The 22300-nt window shown below is 36.8% G+C and overlaps 1 protein-coding gene across 12 annotated transcripts in view; it reads right to left on the reverse strand.

Annotated features, from left to right (window-relative positions):
• Window positions 1-22300, reverse strand: part of Rapgef6 (Rap guanine nucleotide exchange factor 6) — a 206915-nt gene that overhangs the window by 76120 nt on the left and 108495 nt on the right. For 11 of the 12 annotated variants that reach the window (XM_033761547.1, XM_033761546.1, XM_033761552.1 and 8 more), the window contains 7 exons: window positions 19016-19152; window positions 16733-16891; window positions 16005-16157; window positions 11022-11186; window positions 9059-9166; window positions 6701-6904; window positions 4293-4401 (listed from right to left, as the gene is read on the reverse strand). In XM_033761547.1, coding sequence (XP_033617438.1) covers window positions 4293-4401; window positions 6701-6904; window positions 9059-9166; window positions 11022-11186; window positions 16005-16157; window positions 16733-16891; window positions 19016-19152 — 1035 coding nt within the window. Of the gene's footprint in view, window positions 1-4292; window positions 4402-6688; window positions 6905-9058; window positions 9167-11021; window positions 11187-16004; window positions 16158-16732; window positions 16892-19015; window positions 19153-22300 lie in introns of those variants that run through there. The other variant, XM_033761553.1, reaches the window with a different exon arrangement.

Genomic DNA, 22300 nt, shown 5'->3' on the forward strand with positions numbered 1-22300 from the left:
GTAAGACAACACAGGAAGCTGGGAACCAGTTAGGAATTTTTTATAATCTCAATGTACTGAAAGGCAAAGTCATACAACAGGGAGGGCTTGCAAATAATACATGACCAATTTAACCCTCAACCTGTCTGGGGTGGGAGGCTAAAGAGCTAAGCCCCAAATGGAGAGCAAACTTACAAAGCAGAAGAGATAGAAACCTACCAGACTGAGGCAAGATACATTGCTTGGGGGTGGGGGGAGAATAGGATGAATAGGTGAAAGGAAGAGTGAAATTTTCTAGTCTCTCAGTACCTGGAGACGCAGATTCCACCAAACAAGGGCCTGCATCAAGCATGTGATTAAGCCTGGCTCCATCTGAAACTGCTAGACACAGTGTGAATAATTATGTAACCCAGCTACCCAGCTCAGTGCCCTCATCTTATCTACTTAGAGGAAATGGCAAATCCTTCAAGAAAATATTTTCATCTTCTCTAAGGTTCTTTTATATGAAGTACAACTTCAAATTTATCAGATACACATAATAAAAACCAGGGGTAGGGCATAAAAAGATGATTTAGATGTCTGTGTTAAATACACGATTTACATTAATCATTGTAAATATTTTATTTATTTTTACTTTTCCTTATTTTGAGGCAGGCCCTTACTATGTAGTTCAGGCTGGCGTTTAACTCACTATGTAGTCCAGGCTCCCAAGTGCTGGGATTATAGGCATATGCTACCATACCAAGCTGTGTAAATATATTTTAAAATACAGAAGAAATAAAATGAAAGATGGGTAACTAATGCCTATAAAAGAACTTTACATGTACATTCTGTGGGAAGTTAAAACTGAAAAATTAAACTCATTGTACATGTGTAACCTCAGACTATGCAGCAGAAGACAAGATGACTTTGCTAAAATACTGAAAATATCCAAACTGAAACAAAAAGAGGAAAAAAAAGTCAAAAGTTCAAAACCGAAAGAGGTATAAGGGTTTAATATCCAACTTTGTGGGTTTCTCTCTCTCAGCTCAATTATAAATCCAGTATTTTCAAATTCATTAAGGTTCATTTTCAGTCCTCTGGAAGTAAAATTCAGAGACCATGACTCACGAGCAGGAAGACAGACAGAGAAAAAGAGATCTGACTGTTGCCATATGCTTTTCAAGGTTCTCAGGTCATTATTCTATCCAGGTTTTATTGTTAAGTTCAGTGTGAGGTGAAGGGTGGCACGCATTTATTCCATTTTATCTAGAACTGGAACACTTGATTCCTACCTTCATGCACACAAGAAGCAATCATACAGTCTATGCTGATATTTAGGAATGCCTGTGCTTTTGCTTTTTCTGGCTCATCCTAACTTTAAGAACACCATATAATCTTTGGTTGTTTGCTTGACTGTTTTTGAAATTTTATTTTTACAATAATAGACTGCTGTTGGCATCCTCTAAAGATGATACTCTTACTTAGCTGAACTGGGTGGTGCATGCCTATAGTCCTAACACTTGAGGGGATGAGGCTGGAGGATGGCTGTGAGTTCAAGGCCAGCCTGGATTACATGGAGAAAAACTGTCTAAAAAAAAAAAAGATACTGTACTTGCCTTTGTACAGTTCTAGGTCAAAATTTAAGGTTTTTCTGTGTGCCCTAGAGTGAGAATTTAAGAGTATAGACCCCATTCACTTCAGAGTAAGCCTTGCAAGGTTTCAATCCTAACAAATGCTGGGGTATTCTGGCCTTTGGTGGGCACTAAACTACAAACTTGTGGGTTTATCAAGTGGATCTTTCTCAGGGCTACATTCTATGAATGAGAAAAATGGCCCTGGCCAAAAAAAAAAAAAAAAGAGGCACCCCTTTGGGGTACAGTCCCAGAAATGGGGAAGGGATCTGACATTATCCACGTTTTGGGTTCCATCTTACCTTTTCCTGGGAGTTTAGTACCAAAAGAGGATCTGTCCCTCAGTTGCTTTTTCTACAATGGTAAAATCCTGAGTGCAAAAAAAAAAAAAAAAAAAAAGGCTTCCTTTTATCTAAGGTCAGGTGGTTCTTCACTATCTTTTTGGATATTTTTACACTTGCTTGCAGCAGCTACTTTGTACCTTTCTTTGTGTTATTGTCTTCAGTCAATGCTGGATGTAGAAAGTACACATAAATTTTTAAGTTTCACTTTGCTCAGGTCATGGACCCTTTCCAACAGAAGAGTTACATCTTTCTTTCACTCTGTGGTAGTCTGTTATTTCCTCAGTATTTTATGAATGAATATATATCCTAGAATAAATAGTGCTTCATTCTATTTTGTCTTTTTGTTCTATAGCCTAAGGATCCTTGCAAGAGATCCTTACAAAAGAACTCTGAAACAGAGCTGGATGGACAAAGTGAAGCTTTGGGAGACTAATTTGTCCAAGGTGACACAGGGAGATTTCCTCAACTTTTATTACTATTTTTTAATTTATTTTGAAACAGAATCTCACTATGTAGTTCAAGCTGACTTTAAACTCAAAATACAGTCCAGGCTGGCCTCTACCTCGCAGCAATCCTCCTGCCTCAGCCTCCTGAGTTCTGGGATTACAGGCATGTGCCATTATGCCTGGCTCAACTTTATTACTGATTCCTTTTTTGGTGGGGGAGGGTGGGAAGAAGACCAGAGATTCAACCCAAAGTGCTGAGCAACGTCTCTAGTCCCCTTTTTTTGACAGGGTCTTGTTAAAATGCCCAGCCTCACCTTGAACTTGCAGCCCTCATTTCTTGGCCTACTGACTAGTGGGAATTACAGGCATGTCCACACCTGGCTATATGGAATCCTTCTACTGAAAACTTTTGCTACCGCTACCATACTTTAATGACATTCTAAGAGTTGTTGTTTTCTCCTAACATGCTGTTCTTATTTCAAAGAATTCTCTCCTCCCATTCCCTCTCCAAGGGTGGAGGAAAGCCACTCACATCACGGTGGTCAGGAAGTAAAGTCTCAAAGAATTTTTAAATTGCTGTAAGCACAGTTGTACAAGTGCTTTTTGTCTCTTCCTTAAATTATGTCTTTCTAAGATTTGTGAGATCATTTATGCTTCCCACCATTCCCTCCCTCAATGCTGGTTCCTTAATATGCTGGCTTTGAGTACTAAGCAATACAAAACAAATCAAGCATGGTTTCCTCTGGAGTTAACTAAACACTAAACATTAAAGCTTTCCTTGTTTTTTCTTTTAAGATGTTGTGTGGGAAAGGTTTTATGCTGGATGGCCTCAACTCTACTTCACCATAATGCCAGAGTCACTAAGGTTTTATTGTGGGCACCACAATTAGACCAAAATGATTCATTTCTACAAATATTTGAGACACTTTCTGATGTTTTGCTTGGCTGACTATATCCTACCTAGGGCAAAGAAGGAAGAAAGGACTGGTGTGTTCCTTTTGTAGCACATGTAACTCTCATTGTTTGCGACATCCAGTCTAAGGTTCTCATGGACAACTGTATGCTCACCACTCAGTTCCAAGGGCATTTTGTCTTACCCGCCTTCTACATCCTTAAGTATCCTTCCTGCTTCTCATTGTAGCACACTTTATTATGGTATCTATATATTTTTGTATATCATAATATCTAATATCAAGATTATGTGACATAGACAAAGAACTTAAAGATAGGATCCTTGCGAGAGACCCTTATGAGAGAACCCTAGGAAACAGAGATGGAGAAGGTAAAGCTTGGAGAATAATTTGTAAAAGGTAACACAGCAAGCTCTGCCTTTCTATCTTTCAAAATTGGTATCCTTCAGTTTAACTTACAGATTCATGTTTCTGGATACCAGTCTAAACTTTAGGAAACCCAAGAACTGTGAAGGCTTGCTTATTTCATGCTAAGTTATTAATGGAGTATTAGAAATCTTTAAGTCACTACTTAATGTAATGCCTTATTTTCATATTTTAGAAAGTTAGTTCAAATGTTACAAATAGCTTGATCGGCATTATTAGCAGGGAGGAATAAATCCAATTATGACTTCTCAGTTTGACTGAAGTCATTCTTTTATTCAGTATTGCTCCAGTTAAGTGCTACTGTATGATGTTCATAACCTAAATGACTGAGCATAACTGAACATCTATTTCCAAACTTACTTCCTAAGAGAACAAAGTAACAAATAAAAACCATGAAAAATAAAAATTCTACATTATACTAGGCAAAACTATCCTGATAAAACCTTAATAGCTTTGACCAAAAAAAAAAAAAAAAAAAAATCTTACTTTTTACTATCTTCATTTAATTGTAATGATTTTTTTGCTTTTTCTATTAGCAAAGTAAGGCCAGGCAATTTTTATAATAAAACTCACCAAAAATGTTGGTCTTCACAGTAACTGCAAGATGAGTATTATTCCTCAAAATTTCAAGAGCCTTCACAAATGTAATATTTTCGAAATTTTGTCCATTTACTTCCATTATCTTAAAAGTATTTGAAAAATACACATTAAATTATATTAGTTTTACATCTACAATCTTAAAAGTTTAATAATGAAAAAAAATTAATAAAATGCACCATATGTGAACAACAACAACAAAAAAATCACTGTGAGAAGGTGGACTATGGTTTAATTTTTCTTTCCTATACTGCTGTTTCCCCAAATATCTACTTTAAACATTTAAGTTAGGATATTACAAAAATTTAAAACATACACAGTATTTATGTAGAAATGAAGATAAATTGCTAACAATGTCAGATCAGCTCATAAAAACTTGTCTAAGAATAAATTTTAGTTAAGTAAACATAAACGTATAGCATTTCAAAGTGCATTAATTTTAGCCAGCACTCTAAAGCATATTTATTTTTTAGGTTTACATTTTTTGGGACAGGGTTTTACTATATATTTCAAGCTGGCCTTGAACTCACTATGTAGCTCATGCTGGCCTCAAACTTGCTGCAATCCTCCTGCCTCAGCCTCCCAAGTGCTGGGATTACAGACGTGCACCACCATGCCTGGCCCACTCTAAAGTATATTTAGTAGGGAAAGGGTTCTACTCACTGGTTCTACTGCCTGCTTTGCAAGCGCAGCAAAGTCCTGAGTTTGATCCCTGGTACCAAAAAAAAAAGTGTATTGGGTTTCCTTTCCCCACATGAACACTGCTGATCCTTTAGAGCAGGGACTCTCCATTCTGGCTATACAGCAGAATCATATAAGAGGGTTACTAAAAAAACATTTCAAGGGAAAAAGGACAAAAATAAACACAATGAGAGAGAGAGAGAGAGGAAGCACAGTACTGAAGGATTGACACAAAAATTCCAAAAGAATAAGAGTATAAAACAGTGCATTGGGAAAAGAAAAAAAGAATGATACAGAAGTAAAATTTGTACTTGAAACAGATCTGTATCTGGACCAGGGACTAAGCTCAGTGGTGGTGCCACCTGCCTTGCAAGCACAAGGACCTGAGATCTATCCCAGTCAAAGAAAGAAAGAAAGAAAGAAAGATGTAATAATAATAATAATAATAATAATAATTAATAAGTTATAATAATAAGATCTGTGTCCACATACTAAAATGGCTAATCTAGTACCATACAAAGATTATAAAAATAAAGAGATCTATGCTCAGTGGTGGTGCCACCTGCCTTGCAAGCACAAGGACCTGAGATCTATCCCAGTCAAAGAAAGAAAGAAAGAAAGAAAGATGTAATAATAATAATAATAATAATAATAATTAATAAGTTATAATAATAAGATCTGTGTCCACATACTAAAATGGCTAATCTAGTACCATACAAAGATTATAAAAATAAAGAGATCTATTTTTTAACATATATTAATTAAGTTTCTTAATCCCAAATGCAGAGAAGAAAGATTATAAATAGTTCCACCTGCCTTGCAAGCACAAGGACCTGAGATCTATCCCAGTCAAAGAAAGAAAGAAAGAAAGAAAGATGTAATAATAATAATAATAATAATAATAATTAATAAGTTATAATAATAAGATCTGTGTCCACATACTAAAATGGCTAATCTAGTACCATACAAAGATTATAAAAATAAAGAGATCTATTTTTTAACATATATTAATTAAGTTTCTTAATCCCAAATGCAGAGAAGAAAGATTCTATAAATAGTCCTATGGAGTAGGGGAAATCAAAAGTGTGAGAAAAAAATAAAGATTGATTTGGATTTTTTTTTTTTTTTTTTTTGGTACTGGAATTCAAACTCAGGTCCTTGTGCTTGCGAGGCAGGCACCAGAACCACTGAGCTAAATCTCCGGCCCTATTTGGACTTGTTTTGAGCAACACTAAGATAATGTTTATCTTCCAGTAACTTTAGGGCTTTGAGGAAAAAAGTCACTGCTACTAGAGAATTTCATATACAAAACACTTGAAGAACAAGAAATACTGTATACTAACTCTAGGGTCCTGCCTATTAGACATTGCTAATAAGTAGTCTGGGGTAAGACTAAGATGTCTATTTCTTTAATGTTTCATACAGTGCACCATGATATTTCATACTACATAAAATTTTCCACTGATGTTAGGTAATAGCAAGTAAGGAACTCAAGTGAGTTCAAGCCCAGCTTAAATTACATATGAGCAATGTATTTTAAAAACAAACCCTAACCCTAACCTATCAAAAAAGCTCAGAAAAATATTTCCTTTAACAGGTCATGCTCATCTGAAGAAATATCAGATGAGAACAAAAGTAGCAGATACACTGTTTTTTGTTTTTTGTTTTTTTTTAAAGCTTTAAGTGATAAGTTATTTATTTACCTGGTCACCACGTTTCAGTCCTGCATCAGCAGCTTTGCTACCAGGTTCAACTCCTTCAACAAAAATACCAAATCCTTTTTCACTTCCTCCACTTAGGCTGAAATGCAGAGGTGACTCACGGGAAGCCTTTTGCAGCACAACTTGTCTCCACTTAGCCTTTGCAGCACAGGCAATATTCAACAGCCTGAGATGACCATTCATTTTCTGTAAAGCAGAAAAGAGTAAAATACTCAAAACTCTACCTATTCCTATAGGCTTCTAAAAAGTCACCGATCAGAGTATAAACAGACAAACTATAGACCATGTGATATGGGATAAACAAAAAAGAGGGAGAAGACACTTTCGCCCCAGAGTACTTTCAAGAATGAGATGTCTTAATATGATTTTTGAATTCTTTTGGATAATAATACGTTAGAAAAGATTTGATTTAAAGAGGAATGACAAAAAATTACTTCTCACTCTCTGAACTTCCTCTTTTGCTTATGTTCTGGATGGTGAATAAAATAAAAATGTTTCTAAACCTTTATTTAAAACCTTGAATGACTTGAACCACATAAATGTTTCACTTTCTAAGGAAGATTTCTTGTATTATTTTAGCTGTTCCTTAGACTCAGTCATATTGTAAGTTCTGGGTTCTAGCCAGTTTACTATTCAATTATTTTCAAATAATGTAAAATATACATTTCACTTCTCTAATAAGAAACTACCCCTCCACAATAGACTTAAGTTTTATTCTTGTTTTGATCCTACATAACTCCTTGGGTTATTAGAATTCAAAAGATACTTGATAACTGATGGTTTACTGGGGAAAATTTCTACGATTCTAAGACAGTTTTCACATTCACTGTCCCTTGGGTGTTTTTACAGCCAGCACCAATAGAGCCAAATGATTCTGGTGTCGCTCCATCTAACTTCTGTCCCTGTTCATCTTCCATATTTTGTATAGAGCAGACACACTGCTGAAGAGTCTACAGGAACCAAGGGGTAAAGACACAGACAAAATATGCCAATTTTCTCTTCTTCATTACACTCAATCCACTTATACTCTGAAGACTACAGTTCTTGAGCATTTTCCATTTGTTTTTAAATTGTTACAATCATTAGCTCACAATCATATACTTTCACTAAATTAGAAGTTATCAATCAACTGAGGCATATGGTGAGGCACCTTGTCCAATTCATGTATCTAGCTGGTGGTGGTGTTTGATTTTAATTCAGGCAACCTGACTCCTGAGCTATACTCTCAACTCGCTGTGCTGAATTATTTACATGATTTCTAAAATTTCAAGTTGGAGCCATAACCCGCTCACAGCTCAGTTTTATATCTGACAGAGATAAAAGCAATTCATGGATCGCTCCTGTGGAAATAGGAGGACCTTGAGGGAAATGTCATCGGTGCTACATATTTTTAAAAGATGAAATCACACATAGCAGATAAACCTTTCAAAGTCTTAATGTAGATACGATACGTAAGATATACATTCAAAGTTCTAGTTTCAAGGGGCTGGGGATTTAGATTAGTGGTTCTGCTGCCTGCCTTGGAAGTGCATGGACCCGAGTTCGATCCTCAGTGCCAAAAAAACTCCCCAAAACAAAAACAACAACAAATACAGTTCCAGTTTCAAACAGCAGGACAAGAAAGAGAATTCCAGCATAGTTTGAGAAAGAGAACTGACAAAGAATATACAACAGTCTGGTTTAGCTGTAATCCAGTGTACACAGGAAAATGGCTAAAAATGTATATAAGCAGCACAGATACACACAGGAACTACCTTGGTAGGAATTACAGCTTACTGACACAGACAGCCATAGGCAACGTTACAGTTTTAAAATAATTCTTGGCTCACATACATAATGGACTAGAAGGAAGACAAACAAGACCTAAGATCACTTTAAGATCAGTTAGCAGGCTATTCTAACAGATCAGGGGTAATTAAAAAAAAGTCCTAAATTAGATGGGGAAAATGGCTAAGAAAGATTATAAGCAGATATGTGTATGTATATACCTAACTCATTGAGAGGAAGGACTTTAGAAACCAAATAGACAGCTCAGCTACTGAATTCAAGGAAAAGAGTAAAGGGGCCCATATACAAGACTATTTATATGCCTGGGAAACTAAAAGATAACAATGTTATTAGTCTTAAACAGAAATGAAAGAGTGGGCACGAGAAGATCTGCATGGGTTGAGATGGCAGAGGAGAACAAAGGTCTGAAGGATCGATTTGAAAGCTTTCAGAATGAATGGACATTTGAGACACTGAAAAAAATGAAAGCTAGTGCTCTTGTGAGCTGCTGTTCTTGCTGAGAGGTAGGGAGGCCTCTAAATTCTAAAAATGATAAACGCTTTTAAGCCTTACTGTATCCTCCAGATTTTTTTCAAATTCCTCTAGAAATCGAGTCATAGCAGGATCACCTTCAAAATCATTAAAATGATTATTTACCCATAATAATACAATCCTCGTCACCTGTGGAAACAGAGAAGGCAGCATGTGTTTAGGAGAGGCATTCTTTCTGCAAAGTAGATTCCAAAAGTATGCTGACAACTAAGGAGTAATCAAGCTCTATGGCTGGACCCAAGACCAACTATACACTTACACCCCTTCCAAAGCAAGACTCCTTCCACTGTTCAGTTTGAATTTTTGCTTCCTTAGATACACAAGTAACAGAATAGGACTGTACACTCAGAGAAGATACAAGTCCTGTGTACTAAAATGTAAGTACAAAGGATGATACATCTTAAAATATAAGCTTCTATTATAAATGCAGAAGAAGACCATACTAAAATGTTTTTAAGGGAAGAACATGTTTAATAATCAAAATTGTAACAAAGGGGCTGAGGATGTAGCTGAGTGGCTGGCACCAAGCCTGCCTGGCAAGCCTTGAGGTCCTGAGTTAGATCCCCAGTACCAGAAAAAAAAAAATTGTAACAAAAACAAATCTGAAGCTTTCTTTACTATAAATACTGACAATTTTTTTAAGGGTAAGCTGGTCACTTTGCTCCATATATTTAAAAAAAGACTTAAAGATTAACCAATGCAAGTAATCTGCAAATATGTCTTATCTTGGGTTTCTTGATAATGTCCTTTCAGGCACTAAAGGTTGAAAAATCAAAATTTCTTTTGATTTTGCTTTGGGTCTCAGATCTGAACAATTATTGCCAAATTTCAGGTCATGAAGAATTATTACTATCTTTTCTTTCATGAGCACCATAGTTTTGAGCTTTTATATTTAGTTCTCTGACCCATTTTTGTGCAAATTCTTGTACATACTAAATGGGTCCAATTTTATTCTTTGGCATATGGCTGATTATTGCTAAATTTGTTCACTATCTAAAATGCATTTATTGCAACTGAAATAACTATATTTGATTCCAAAGAGGGAGGGGGCAAGCCTGTTGTTTTTGACACTGTAGAGTTCTAATTACCTATATCCATCATATTTCCTATAAAACACAACTCAGAAAGACAGCTGGCAATTGTGATCCTACTTTTTATTTTCTTACAATATCGTACTTCCTATCCACTTGCTGAGGGATTACTAGTCTGCCCATTAAATATACAAAGACACCCCACAGAGTAATCTACTTAAAACACCAATTGACTTTAATGAAAAAAATTACATAAAGATCTGACAGACAGAAGAAATTAGGGTTTAACAAATGACTGCAAAGTCTGTAATTAAGATATTCCTTCATCTGAGGTTGAAAATAATTTATCTGATGATTAATCAACTAATGTTTTATTAACTTTCAGAAACAACCCAGTATTTCACTAAAATTACAAAATACTATCTTGCAGCTATCATGTTTCCATCAATGCTGTATCATGGTCTCAATTCAGTTTTTGCCTTTTAAGACTCATGTTCAGTTTCATTTGTTTTTATCACATCCACTTTTAACAGGCCATTCTGTAACCAGTAAGCAGAGCTGTATCTATATGGACATTCATTTTTCACATGAAATGAATTGTTATTAAATTAACAATCAAGCTGGCTGTGGTAGAACAAACCCGGAATCCTAGCATTTGGGAGGCTGAAGCAGGACGTCCATGAGTTTGAGGCCAGCCTGAGCTACACAGCGAGTTCAAAACCAGCCTGAACTACAAATGGAGACCTCATCTTAACAATAATCAATAAAGGGCTGAGGATTTAGCTCTGTGACACCACGCCTGCTTCACAAGTGCAAGGTCCTGAGATCCTGTGTATAATCCCCAGTACCGCAAAAAATAAAAAAAAAAAAATTAAAAATCTGTCAACAACAAAAGTTCTCATTAGTAAAATTTAAGTATTTAAATTACTTTCATGTCCTTTATAAAGACTAACCTTATCTCTTAAACTGTCAATCTTAAACCATTCTAATAGCTTAATTCCAACATCCAAAGGACCTTCAAGAAATGTCCTGTAAGTTAACAGAAAATCTTCTATGTAAGTTGGGTCCACAATAGAATGCTCTTCTATTAAATGCATGATGAGACGCTCAGGTGTTGCCTAAAAATAAAAGGAGAGAAAGGATTAGAAAAATAAACAAATAGCTTGGGATTCAAATTATTCCTCTGTGGACATTCCTTTAAAACTAGTTTCCAAAGACTAAAGCAAGGAGGAAACTGCAAGAATCGAACTTTAAAACTGAGAATTTTTTTTCTTGTGAGATAAGCAAGTCCTCCAAACTTCCTCCTGCTGAGCAGAAGTCAACATCCTCTTCCTTCCTTAGCCCAGATAGTTAAAGAATATGCAGATGCTAGCCTAAAAAGTAGAAACCCAGGATCCTTTCAACAAGAAATGGACCAATGCGCTGAAGACAGCTGGAACTGACAAAAGGAGCATGGGGAACTGCACTGGTTCTCTGTGGGCTCTTCTCTATTCTGTTCCTTTCTATAAAAGTCCCTTAGTTACCTGCACAGAGCGAGATGGTGATCAGAGGGAAATAGCCTCCTCCGCCCCCATGGAGCTACCTTGGAATTCCTTTCTTCCTCTTACCAAAAACAAAACAAAGCAAACCCCCCCCCAAAAAAAACTAGCTTCCAAAGCAGAGTTTCACTTTTAGACCCTTAGTACTGGGAGGAGGCAATCTCTTTAGTCTGTAATTCAGCAGCACCCAGACGTTTACAGCAAGAAAATGGAAAGAGGAGAAAGTACCCAGCAGCATTACTCATCTATACCTGCTTCCACTGGCATTTCATCGCAGAAGGGCCTTTGATTTTTCCTCCTGCTGGCTGTTACACACCTGTTACAACTAGGGGCATGGAATGATTGTCCAAGACAAAAAGAGGAAGTGAAAGTTAAATAAGGAAAGAAAAAGAAAGAAGAGACAGGAAACAAACTTTCTTCCAAGTTTAAGTCAGTTAAAATTTTCTTCTGTCCCAGGCTATAGGAACAATAGGTCAACACAAGATAGCCAGATTTACTGTTACTACTTCCTTGAAGAGATTACTGTTATTTCCTCCTGTATGGTTTCTCCCTACTGGTTCACTGTTTTAGGAGGAACCAAGTGTCCTACAGTAGGTTTTTTTGTTTTTTTTTTTTTTTTTGGTACAGGATTGAACTTGGGAACTTTCACTTGCGAGGCAGGCAGTGCCACCACTGAGCTAAATCTCCAGCCTTTAGCAGTTTTTACATTCAGCATTTAAAATGCTTGCCTGTCTCCCAATTTATAAAAGGAAATATAAACATTTCTCATTGCTCTTCCTTGAGCTTCTGAATCAATGTCAACATTAGCCTTTGTGATTTTTCAAATGTAGCACATAAACAACAAACAAAACCAAAAAACCCAGATTTTAAGCCTAATATAGACAACTGTTGGTATAACCCCTTCAATCTGCTGCATTCATCTGACCAATTCTCGATTCATAATTGTATAGTAGGTATACATTAATGCTAAAAATGTACTACTCTGAAAATTTATATTTTTATAAAAAGACACTCCCTGCTAACAAACTATATAAATTTTTTTTCTCTAGAAGGAAGCCTGAAATTTTCATTTAACCTACTTAAGCTACAAGGAAACCATCCATTATTCTTCTTCTCCTACCCTCCAAAACACTGTAATTCTGAGAATATGAAGTGGTTTATTAATCAGAACAATCATTGTTTTGGGTCACTTAAATCTGGTTCTTAGATCATATACAGCGAAGTCAGGGGTAGGAACTGGTCAGCTTGAAAGAGAAGAGGCTACGCCAGGCATGGGGGCGCACACCTATAATCCCAGCACTCAGGAGGCTGAGGCAGGAGGATCGCTGTGAGTTCCAGACCAGCCTGGGCTACATAATGAGTTCCAAATCAGTCTCAACGAAATGAGTTTCAGGTCAGTCTCAACTACATAGTGAGACCCTGTCTCAAAAACAACAACAACAACAACAACAAACAAGAAAGAGAGACTACATTCTGACGGGCTAAACCCATGAAAGACTATGCTAAACACTGAAAACTTTCTACAGATGAGTCCCATAACCAGACAGGGCACATCACCAATGTGCTCACCAGCAACCACAGAGGTAGAATGTTTGAAGACAAGTGGAACAAAATGGTAGCAGGCAAAGGAGATGGCTGGTGTAGTTAAATGGGCATGTAGAGACTGATCACAAACGACAAATAAGAAAATAAAGCATAACAAGAGCAGCTCCTGGAGAAGGTATTTATAAACACAGAAAACATTAGAGAAAACTTCTGTAGTAAAGTATTGCAAGTAGAAGTATTAGTATGAATTCATGGTTGCTACACATTGTATTTCCTAGCTGTGTCTGAGTAGGGATCTAAAAGCAATGCTACCTCAGAGTGCCCAGATCTTGGTATATAAATTCTATTCCTCTACTGGAAGGATCATGAGCTGTCTGGAGAAATGGCTGATTCCAAAGCTACAACAGAAAGACAAAGTTCATGTTGAGCTTTATTATTTGCCACCTAGCAAGGAAGTACGGAAAGAAGGATGTCAAAAGAATATAGGAATCAACCTGATGGTCTCACAGGCCAAATGTTAAACAATTTAAGAATAATAACCATATGGTAAGGGAAAACAACGGATGAGTTAGCTAATACAAATAAATTAATACAAAAATGAAAGCTCATCCTTACAGAGTAAGAATTAATAAATACAGAACATGTTATGGAAATAGGATATCACCATTTCAGGCAGAAGTAATTAACAGCAATGAAAACCGGTGGGTAATGCCTTAAACCTAGTTGTTACTATCCATAAACTGGAGGTTGTAAATTGATATTATCACATCTCTCTCTACCATGCATGCATCAGTATATTGGACACCAAGGGAGACTTCCCAGTGAAGAAGCCCTGCAGACAGTCACCTACAGGATCAGAACACCACTGTTAACTGTTAACTTCAGAAATGGATGGACAGATCAACATCTGTGCTTCCTGAGGTGAGGCACTAAGAAGAGCTCATCACCATTTCGGTGGAATTCTTCCCAGGAGAGAATGAATTGAGTATGGTAAAGAAATGCTGGACAGATCCAAGCGCAGATACTCCTTGTTTAATGACTAGACTTAAGACTTGACTTTTTTTGTAGGTACAGTTCTGTACATCTTGTTCATACAGCCTCAATGTCTTTTTTGGTTTTGTTTTGCTTTTTTTGAGACAGGGTCTTACTATGTAGTTGAGACTGACCTGGAACTCACTATGTAGTCCAGGCTGGTCTAGAACTCACAGAGATCCTCCTGCCTCAGCCTCTTGAGTGATGGGATTACAGATGTGCCCCACCGCGGCCAGCATTTTTTTTTGTGTGTGTGTGTGTAGTACAAGTTTCTTAATATCACATGATTCTGAAAAAGAGCAACAATGGAGTAAATGCATGGAAATATTAAAAGCAGGGAAGGGGAGTGTACGGCGCATGACTATAATCCCAGCACTCAGGAAGCTGACACGGGTTTGAGACCAACCTGAACTACACAGTAAGACCCTGTCACAAATAAAGTAGAGGAATCGGACTGAGCTCACTGTAATGTTTCTGCAACTTCACAGTAAGTTTGCAATTATTAAAACACCACAGTTCCCAGAAAAAGATAAATGAATTATTTTTTTAGTTAACTGAAAATTTTAAAAAATGTGTCACACATGGTGGGTGTCACTTGTCTACAATCCTAGCACTTGGGAGGCAGAGGCAAAACGATCCCTGTGAATCTGAGGCCAGCTTGGGCAACACAGTGAGTTCAACACCAGCCTGAACTATATAGTGAGACCCTGTTTTTTGTTTTTTTTTTAATGTGTTAGCCTATGGGAGTCTACTTATCCTTTCATTTTTTTTTTTTTAATATATACAAAGCTTACACTAACCAGTTTAGGAAAAGAGAGACAGTGCTGAGGAAAAGCCTAACTACTAAGGCTCAGATAGGTAAGACACCAGACTCAGATATCTGATTTATCTTCTTCAATGTTAAACTGCTCAGTCTATAATAAAGAATGACACTCACTGTGCAAACAAGACTAGCTCAAAAAAGAGGAAGTTGTGCATTTACTTATCTCCTCTCTTCTACCTATAATTTCTCTATTTTATATCCAGAAACAAGAAAGAAGGCAACAAGGGGCAATGGGATAAAATTTATTAAAATAAAAATTTTAAAAATGTGGCAAGGAGTAGAGGAGGAGGGGAAGATGTGTAAGAGAAACCAATACACCATAGAGATCAACACTCAGACTTCATAGTTGTTTTTGATTTACTTCATTTAGCCCTAATAAAGCCCTTCTGCAATACTCCATTTTCAGAGAGGAAAAGGGAGATTTTGGGAGAAGCTCCATTTTCAATGCTACAGAGAACCAACAAGTGCTCTGCATCTTACTCTAGGACTCCTTATGCCTTTGTGACCAATCCTTGATTTTCTGTTATTTCACATAAATGAGACCAATCTACACTGTCAATGAATTATAAAATACATCTGAGGAAGAAATTGTTAGCCAATGTATTCTTAAATAAAATTACAATGCTGATATTAAATGATGATGTTATCATCCTTCATCATTAAAATGTGTACACCTCAGCTAGACAAAGGCAAAAGAATCAACTTTTAAATTAGATTTCAGTATACTACTGTAGTTAAGTATCTTGCTCTACTTAAAAAGTAAGTCCAAGCCCCCCCCCACCTTTTTTTTTTTTTAGATTTTTTGAGACAGGGTCTCACTGTGTAGTTGAGACTGACCTGGAACTCACTACGTAGCCCAGGCTGGTCTGGAACTCAGAGATCCTCCTGCCTCAGCCTCCCGAGTGCTGGGATTATAGGCGTGCACCACCACGCCTGGCTCAATGCCCTTTTAAAATTAGATGAAAAGCTTTCTTCTATGTAAAATAATAAACACTCACCTTGATTACAATGTGTCCTTTCCTGGTTCCACTCCGGTCTAATTCCCGGTGCTCATGTACCATAACAATTTCTCCCTCTTCCTCAACTTTATGGGTATTTTTTTCCACATGATTTAAAATTCTCCAATAATCCCGCTGGGCTATGCAGACAAACTGTCCAAGAACAACATGGGGACAATTAATGAACCTATAGTACATAAATACATCACTGTGCACAAAGGTAGGGCACAAAGGCGAGAAATCAAGTGGCATCAGTTCTTTTTTGTTCAATTCCTTTAACCCTTAATAAAAACCAAGGTGAAACAATTTATGCACTAAGAAAGCAAAAACATCAACGCTGTTTGAATTCTCCTCCAAATGAAGAAGTATCTACTTCTTCCAAAACTGACACTACGCAAAGAAGCAGGAGTAAGTTAGAAACAAACAACTAAGTTCCTATTTCTTTCTTTTGGTTAAAAGTAAAAAGATTCAGTGTGGGCTGCCAGTCACATAAAAGCTTAACAAATTAGGATTTATTTGGCACATTCTCTTAAAAACGTAAAGTTTGTTAAATTCTACAAATAGTTGAGGCAGATGTAAAATCTAGTTTCCATTACTAATTATCTAGCTACTAAATTTTCTAATTCTTAAACAGAGCTGTTATTTTGAGGGCGGGAAAAATATAAAAAACAGGTGCAGGCATTTACAATTAAGCAAGCAAGAGTATTTAACTAAAGAGACAAGCTTACCTGACAATCATCTACTTTAGTCCTGACAATTCCATGCATGTACTGCTTATCCAGAGTGGGAGCAATTCCAAAACTATTTCCCATAAAGAGATTTTCAACTTTTCCATCTGGATGACTAATTTCTATAGTACCATTCAAAATCACATACCACGAATCAAGCTATGGAAAAAAAAGTTTTAAGAATCTTTTAAAAAAGAGCTCATGTTAACAAGAATCTATCAAAATATATACCTTGTGTAATTTAAAAAAGAAAAAGCAGGATCTAGTTCTATATTATGAAATTCTCTGTCAATAGTTCCTTTTGCTGTGTCTATGTAAATCACTGAAGTTTATTTTACTCTTATTTTAGTCAGCAAAGAAAATTAGGAACTTCCGTAACTGGCCAAATCTTGGAGGCAAATATAATACCTTTGGAATCTTAATCCAGACCCTACCACTAACTAGCTGAGTGACTTTCAGCAAGTTATATAACCCCCTCCAGACCTCAGTGTCACCACAAGTCTGTATTACAGGACTACTATGTTAACAAAATTAGTTTCTAACATGCCTACTACAATGCCTGGCACCGCAGAATAATCATTCTAGGAAAAAAAAAAAAAAAAAAAAAAAAAGCCAATGATTTAGAAAGACCAGTAAAGGTCTAAACTTAACAAAATAAAACACTCAAAATTTCTCCTAATGTTGAAATGACACTACCTTCATTTATATGGAAGCATTTAATCCTACTGGCAGATGCATTTTTAAAGATCTAATGTGTATGAACAAAAGAATACTGTTTCCTCATTTAGTATCCCACCCCTCTTTATTAGCCTAACTCAATAATTTTAATATGATATAAGTAAAATCCAGGATTGCCAGTTCTTCAAAGATTACCAGGGGCAATAAACAATTTTCAAAAGTTCACTTTTTTAGTTATTTTAATAATAAAATACATTCACTGTTAAACTTGTGGGTAACATAAACATAAGCTACTTGAGATGAGAGACTATGTCTGATTTTTCCTGTCACTGTATCCTTGTGCATAAAGCAGCACCTGGTACAAAGCTGACACACAATTTTTGCTGACAGAACTGTAGAAAATTAAAGGAATTCAAAAAGTTATGGAGAAGAAAATAAAAATCATTAAAACCCCACTGTATACACAGTTTATTTATTGTCAATTATTATTTAAATTGTTGAAATACTTGCACTATCCTGCCTTTTAAAACAAATTTAATACTATACTCATTTATTCATCAAACTCTTGGGGGAACATATCCTAAGTGTCAGAAGTATTCTAGTATACAAGAAAATACATAAACAATGCTAGAGAGAAGGCCCCTGACCTCAAAGAAAATTCCCTAAAATAATTTGAGGAACTAGAGCAGCAGCTCAGTGGTAGAGCACTTACTTGCCCAGCATGTTCCAGGCCCCCAGATCCATCCTTAGCAGTATAAAAATAAAAAATGAAATGAAATGATCTGAGAATCTGTATAATATCCCCTATGCCATATAATGATTTGGTGTAATAAATGTTGCATTTTCTCAGATTATATTTTGGTCATATCCAATTTTTACTATTATAAATACACTGCAATGAACATCTTTTGATAGTTTTTTTTTTAAAACATGATGTCCTCAGGAGAAACACTAAGTGAAACAACAAGTCAGAGGCTGTGAATTAGTACAGGCACATTAGTATATAGTAACTCATTTTGTTAATACAGTAGTCCTATAATAGAAACTTGTTATGGCCACTTTAGGAGAAGTTAAGAATTTCTGAACGACTTTCTATATCAAATTGTAAATAACAATGTCCAGTAACTGACAGATCAGCATTAATCTTTACTAATTTGATACCAAAAACAGTGAAGCATTTCCTAATTTCCTTGTAATCCCTTTACATCATTTCTATACCTACCCACAAGAGGCCTTGAGAGTATTTTTAAACAAAATTGCCACATAAATGTCTCAAGTGGCCACAGTCCACTAGGGGGCACCATAACCAAGATGCTGCCCTCTTAAAAAAAAGGTGTAATACAGAAAAAGTGCATATTTGAGAAATAAAAATATCTGATTTAATGACTATTATTTACTGAGTAGCTATTCTGCCTAAAGTCCATTGCTAGGAAATAAAATTTAAGATAAAAAACCATAATCTCATGTCTTCAGAAGTTATGATTACCCTAAACTCAGAATGAGTTTAAATTTTAAGTCAAGATTTAAATTTATAATTATTCTAAAAGAAAAATTAGTAAAAAACCAGTATCCACATTAAATAATATGTGACATCTGCTAACCTACCTCTTGCCCGTCTTCAAGAATAACAGCTCCAGCTTGCTCTACCACTTCAAAAATCATCACTGAGCAAAGCTCTCTCCTTACTGACATGGTCATGTTTGCAAAAGCGGGAAGCTGGTGCATAAACTCAAGTAACTGTTCTATGAAACACAGAAATTTTAGCGTAAAGACAAGCAAGCATGATATACCTTAAAGATACAACAAAATTTAGAATTCAACACCCAATATCTTAATTCAAATTAGGAATTTATACTGTTACATTACGGAAACCAAGATACAAAATAACTGTTGATTTTAAAACATCAGTTACAGTTACACATTTGTTAAACTCACCTATAAATATGGGTATACTGGAGGATACCAGAATCCACAATCCCCAGACAACCACGTTCAGATGAAGATGAAGTGTTTATCTAATCTGTGTAGCCCAAAATGCCACTCTGAGGTGGTTAAGTTTAGGGATACATTTTGACCTAACTGATTAAGAGGGAAAACCTTTCATCTAATATTTTCTGTCTAGAATTATGTTTTTCTTTTTGTAAACGCTATAGAGAAAAGTTTAATAGCAAAACACCCTTAGAAATGTCACAATGTAAAGTAACTTCTGCCCTTTGCTTTGTTTAGTTCAGAATCAACAGGCACTGGAGGCATCTAGTCTCCCCTAAAAAAGTTTTGTAAATGAAAAGAATCACTGTTAACTGTGCAGACCAGACACGCCCCCTACCCCTGTGCTAGAATAGATAACTAAATGAATTTTAAAGGTTAAACTCCCCTACCAAAGAAGTGTTATATCCAGGTTGAAATTCAACTGCCTAGCCACCACGTTTTGAGTGTCAGCGATGTGAACTCTGAAAATGAAATGTAACCACCTAAATGAGATCAAGGCTGTAAAACCCTATAAAAGGAAGAGTTGTAGCCCAGTGCCGGGTCGATAAGGGCACTGCCATTAGGTGTGATTGACTCTTGTCCATGGAGTAAACTTTTGTTATTTTACTTCCATTCTTCTGCCTGTGTGTCACTTGCCAATTCCTTCCATAACACTATTAATACATGTCAGTAAGTGCTGCAATTAGTGACAAAAATGTGAATTCTAGTTCAAGACTTGTCAAATCAACTAGGCTCTTTAGCAACACTCTTTAGCTAATAAATCTTTATGGGGTCTGCAAGCCATTCTTTGCAATACACATAAGAGAAATAAAAGATAAATTTAAGGGAAAAACACATAAGCAGTTGGCTAGAGGTTTCAACAGAAAAACTGTAAGAAACTATACACTATACTCATGGATAAATGGAAGCAAATATATTTCAACCTTTAAAAAACTTTCTGAAAATACCACAGAATATAATTCATTGAAAATGCACTTTTAGCTTTTCTGTCCAGAAGTTTAGTGCATGAGCCTGAACTCCTCATTACTTAATATTATATCTTCAGAATACCAAGGACACCAGGCGCGGTGGTGCATGCCTATAATCCCAGCACTTTGGAGTCTTGAGTATCTGTTACTTTTCCCTCCATGCAGAGACTGTGCTTCTTCATATGCTAATTGCTAACTTGGTTAACAGCCTGCCCAGGGACAGATAGTACGACAAAAGGTGACCATAGAACATTTCCTGCATAAGATAAGCAGTATGTTTGAAATCTTGTCCTCTGGTAGTTTCCTGAATGCGCTGACCTATGTTTGAACTTTTTTGTTTAGAAAAACCCTATAAAACTACTTCAGCCCCTGAGCAGTTGCCTCACTGAGCTACTTGGTTCTCAGAGTGCCGTAAGGCCAGACTAAAAAAGGTCTGTTTACCAGCTAGCCTGGTGTGTTCCTTCCTGTCTTTCTTGCTGCTTGTCAAGCTCCCAAGCCTCGCTGGGTTTTAGGACCCAGCATTGTAAAGGCCTTTTCAGCTGTTCACGCTCCGTGAAGTGGGAGTGAGACTTTGGGTCTTACAAGACAAAACACCTGACACTAAAGTTAAAAGGGGGAGAGGGTGCGGAGGTTTATTTATTTGGCTTATAGCTTGTAAAGATTTCGGCCCATAATTGGCTGACTCCAAGGCAGGATAGCAGGGACAACAGTTCATAGCACTGGAAAACAGCAAAAGCAACAAGGGACCTTACCAGCATCTTTCTGCCCTTTTTAGGGCAGGTAGCACTCACGTCCTTCATCCTAGTGCCCTCGGGCCTAGTACCACCATGAATCAATCACACTCTAAATTCAGCCATCTCGTAAAAATGCAAGTAGATGGGGGGGGGGGTCTAAATGTAAACCGTAACATTTCACCCTGGCTCCCCAAAGACTCATGCAAATCTCTTAATGCAAAAAAGCATTTAGTCTATCTCCAAGAATTGCCAAAGTCCTGACAGTTTCAGTATTGCTGAAAAGTCCAAGGCCATAGTCTCCTCTGAGATTTAAGGCACACTTGTAGAAGCAAACCCATATAAATGAAAAGGAAGATAAACATTTCCAACATTCAGTGGCACAAGATAGGCATTTCCACTCCAAAACTTACAGAGGGCTACAAAGGAATGGAAACAAGGCAAGCCCAAAATCCAGCAGGGCAAACATTAAATCCCATAATTTTACTTCCAGCAATCTGTGGCAAACTGTAAATACCTAAGGGCTTGGGTGGCCCCACCTCTAAGGCTCTGTGGATGGTTCTAGCTCCCAGAGCTTCTCTCTTGGGCCAGTCCTGCTTGCTCCATGCAGCTATTCTCAGATGATCCATACACCTGTCTTCTCCAAACTTCTGGGGGTCTCCACTGTACCTTTGGCTTTACACTCAGCTTCACACACTGCCCTCTCAGGAGCACACTTCCTGGCCTCCCAGGCCTTCTGAAATCTGGGTGGAAGTCTTCCTGATCCCCTAATTCTTAAATTCTGCATGCACCTAAAAACACTGCCATGAGTATGATGCCAAGGTCTGCTATCAGCTAGAGTAGTCACCAAGCTTCCTTTTCTTTTGGCTGTAGGGTTCGAGTCCCTATGAACCAAAACCTGAGAAACAACTTGCCTAGGCTGCTGCCATTCTGGAACACGGTGCTCTGAGGCTCTTTTTTCCCCCCTCCATTAAGTTTTTAGGTATATTTTAGATATACAATACGGTTACATACTTCAGTGGGAACTTGTACCTTTACATAATGTATCTTGGTTTTTTTTTTTCCACCATCCCCCTGCCCTCCCTTCAAACCCTACCACCCCTCCCTATTTACAGACAGACTTTGATTCCATTTTTTTCTTTGAGCCTCTCTTCTTAAAGCAAAGTCTTTCACTTTTGTAATTTTTTTTTTTTTTTTTTTTT

The sequence above is a fragment of the Fukomys damarensis genome, unplaced genomic scaffold (genome assembly GCF_012274545.1).
Source record: "Fukomys damarensis isolate Sample0158 unplaced genomic scaffold, DMR_v1.0_HiC HiC_scaffold_9, whole genome shotgun sequence".
In the NCBI taxonomy this organism is placed as follows: domain Eukaryota; kingdom Metazoa; phylum Chordata; class Mammalia; order Rodentia; family Bathyergidae; genus Fukomys; species Fukomys damarensis.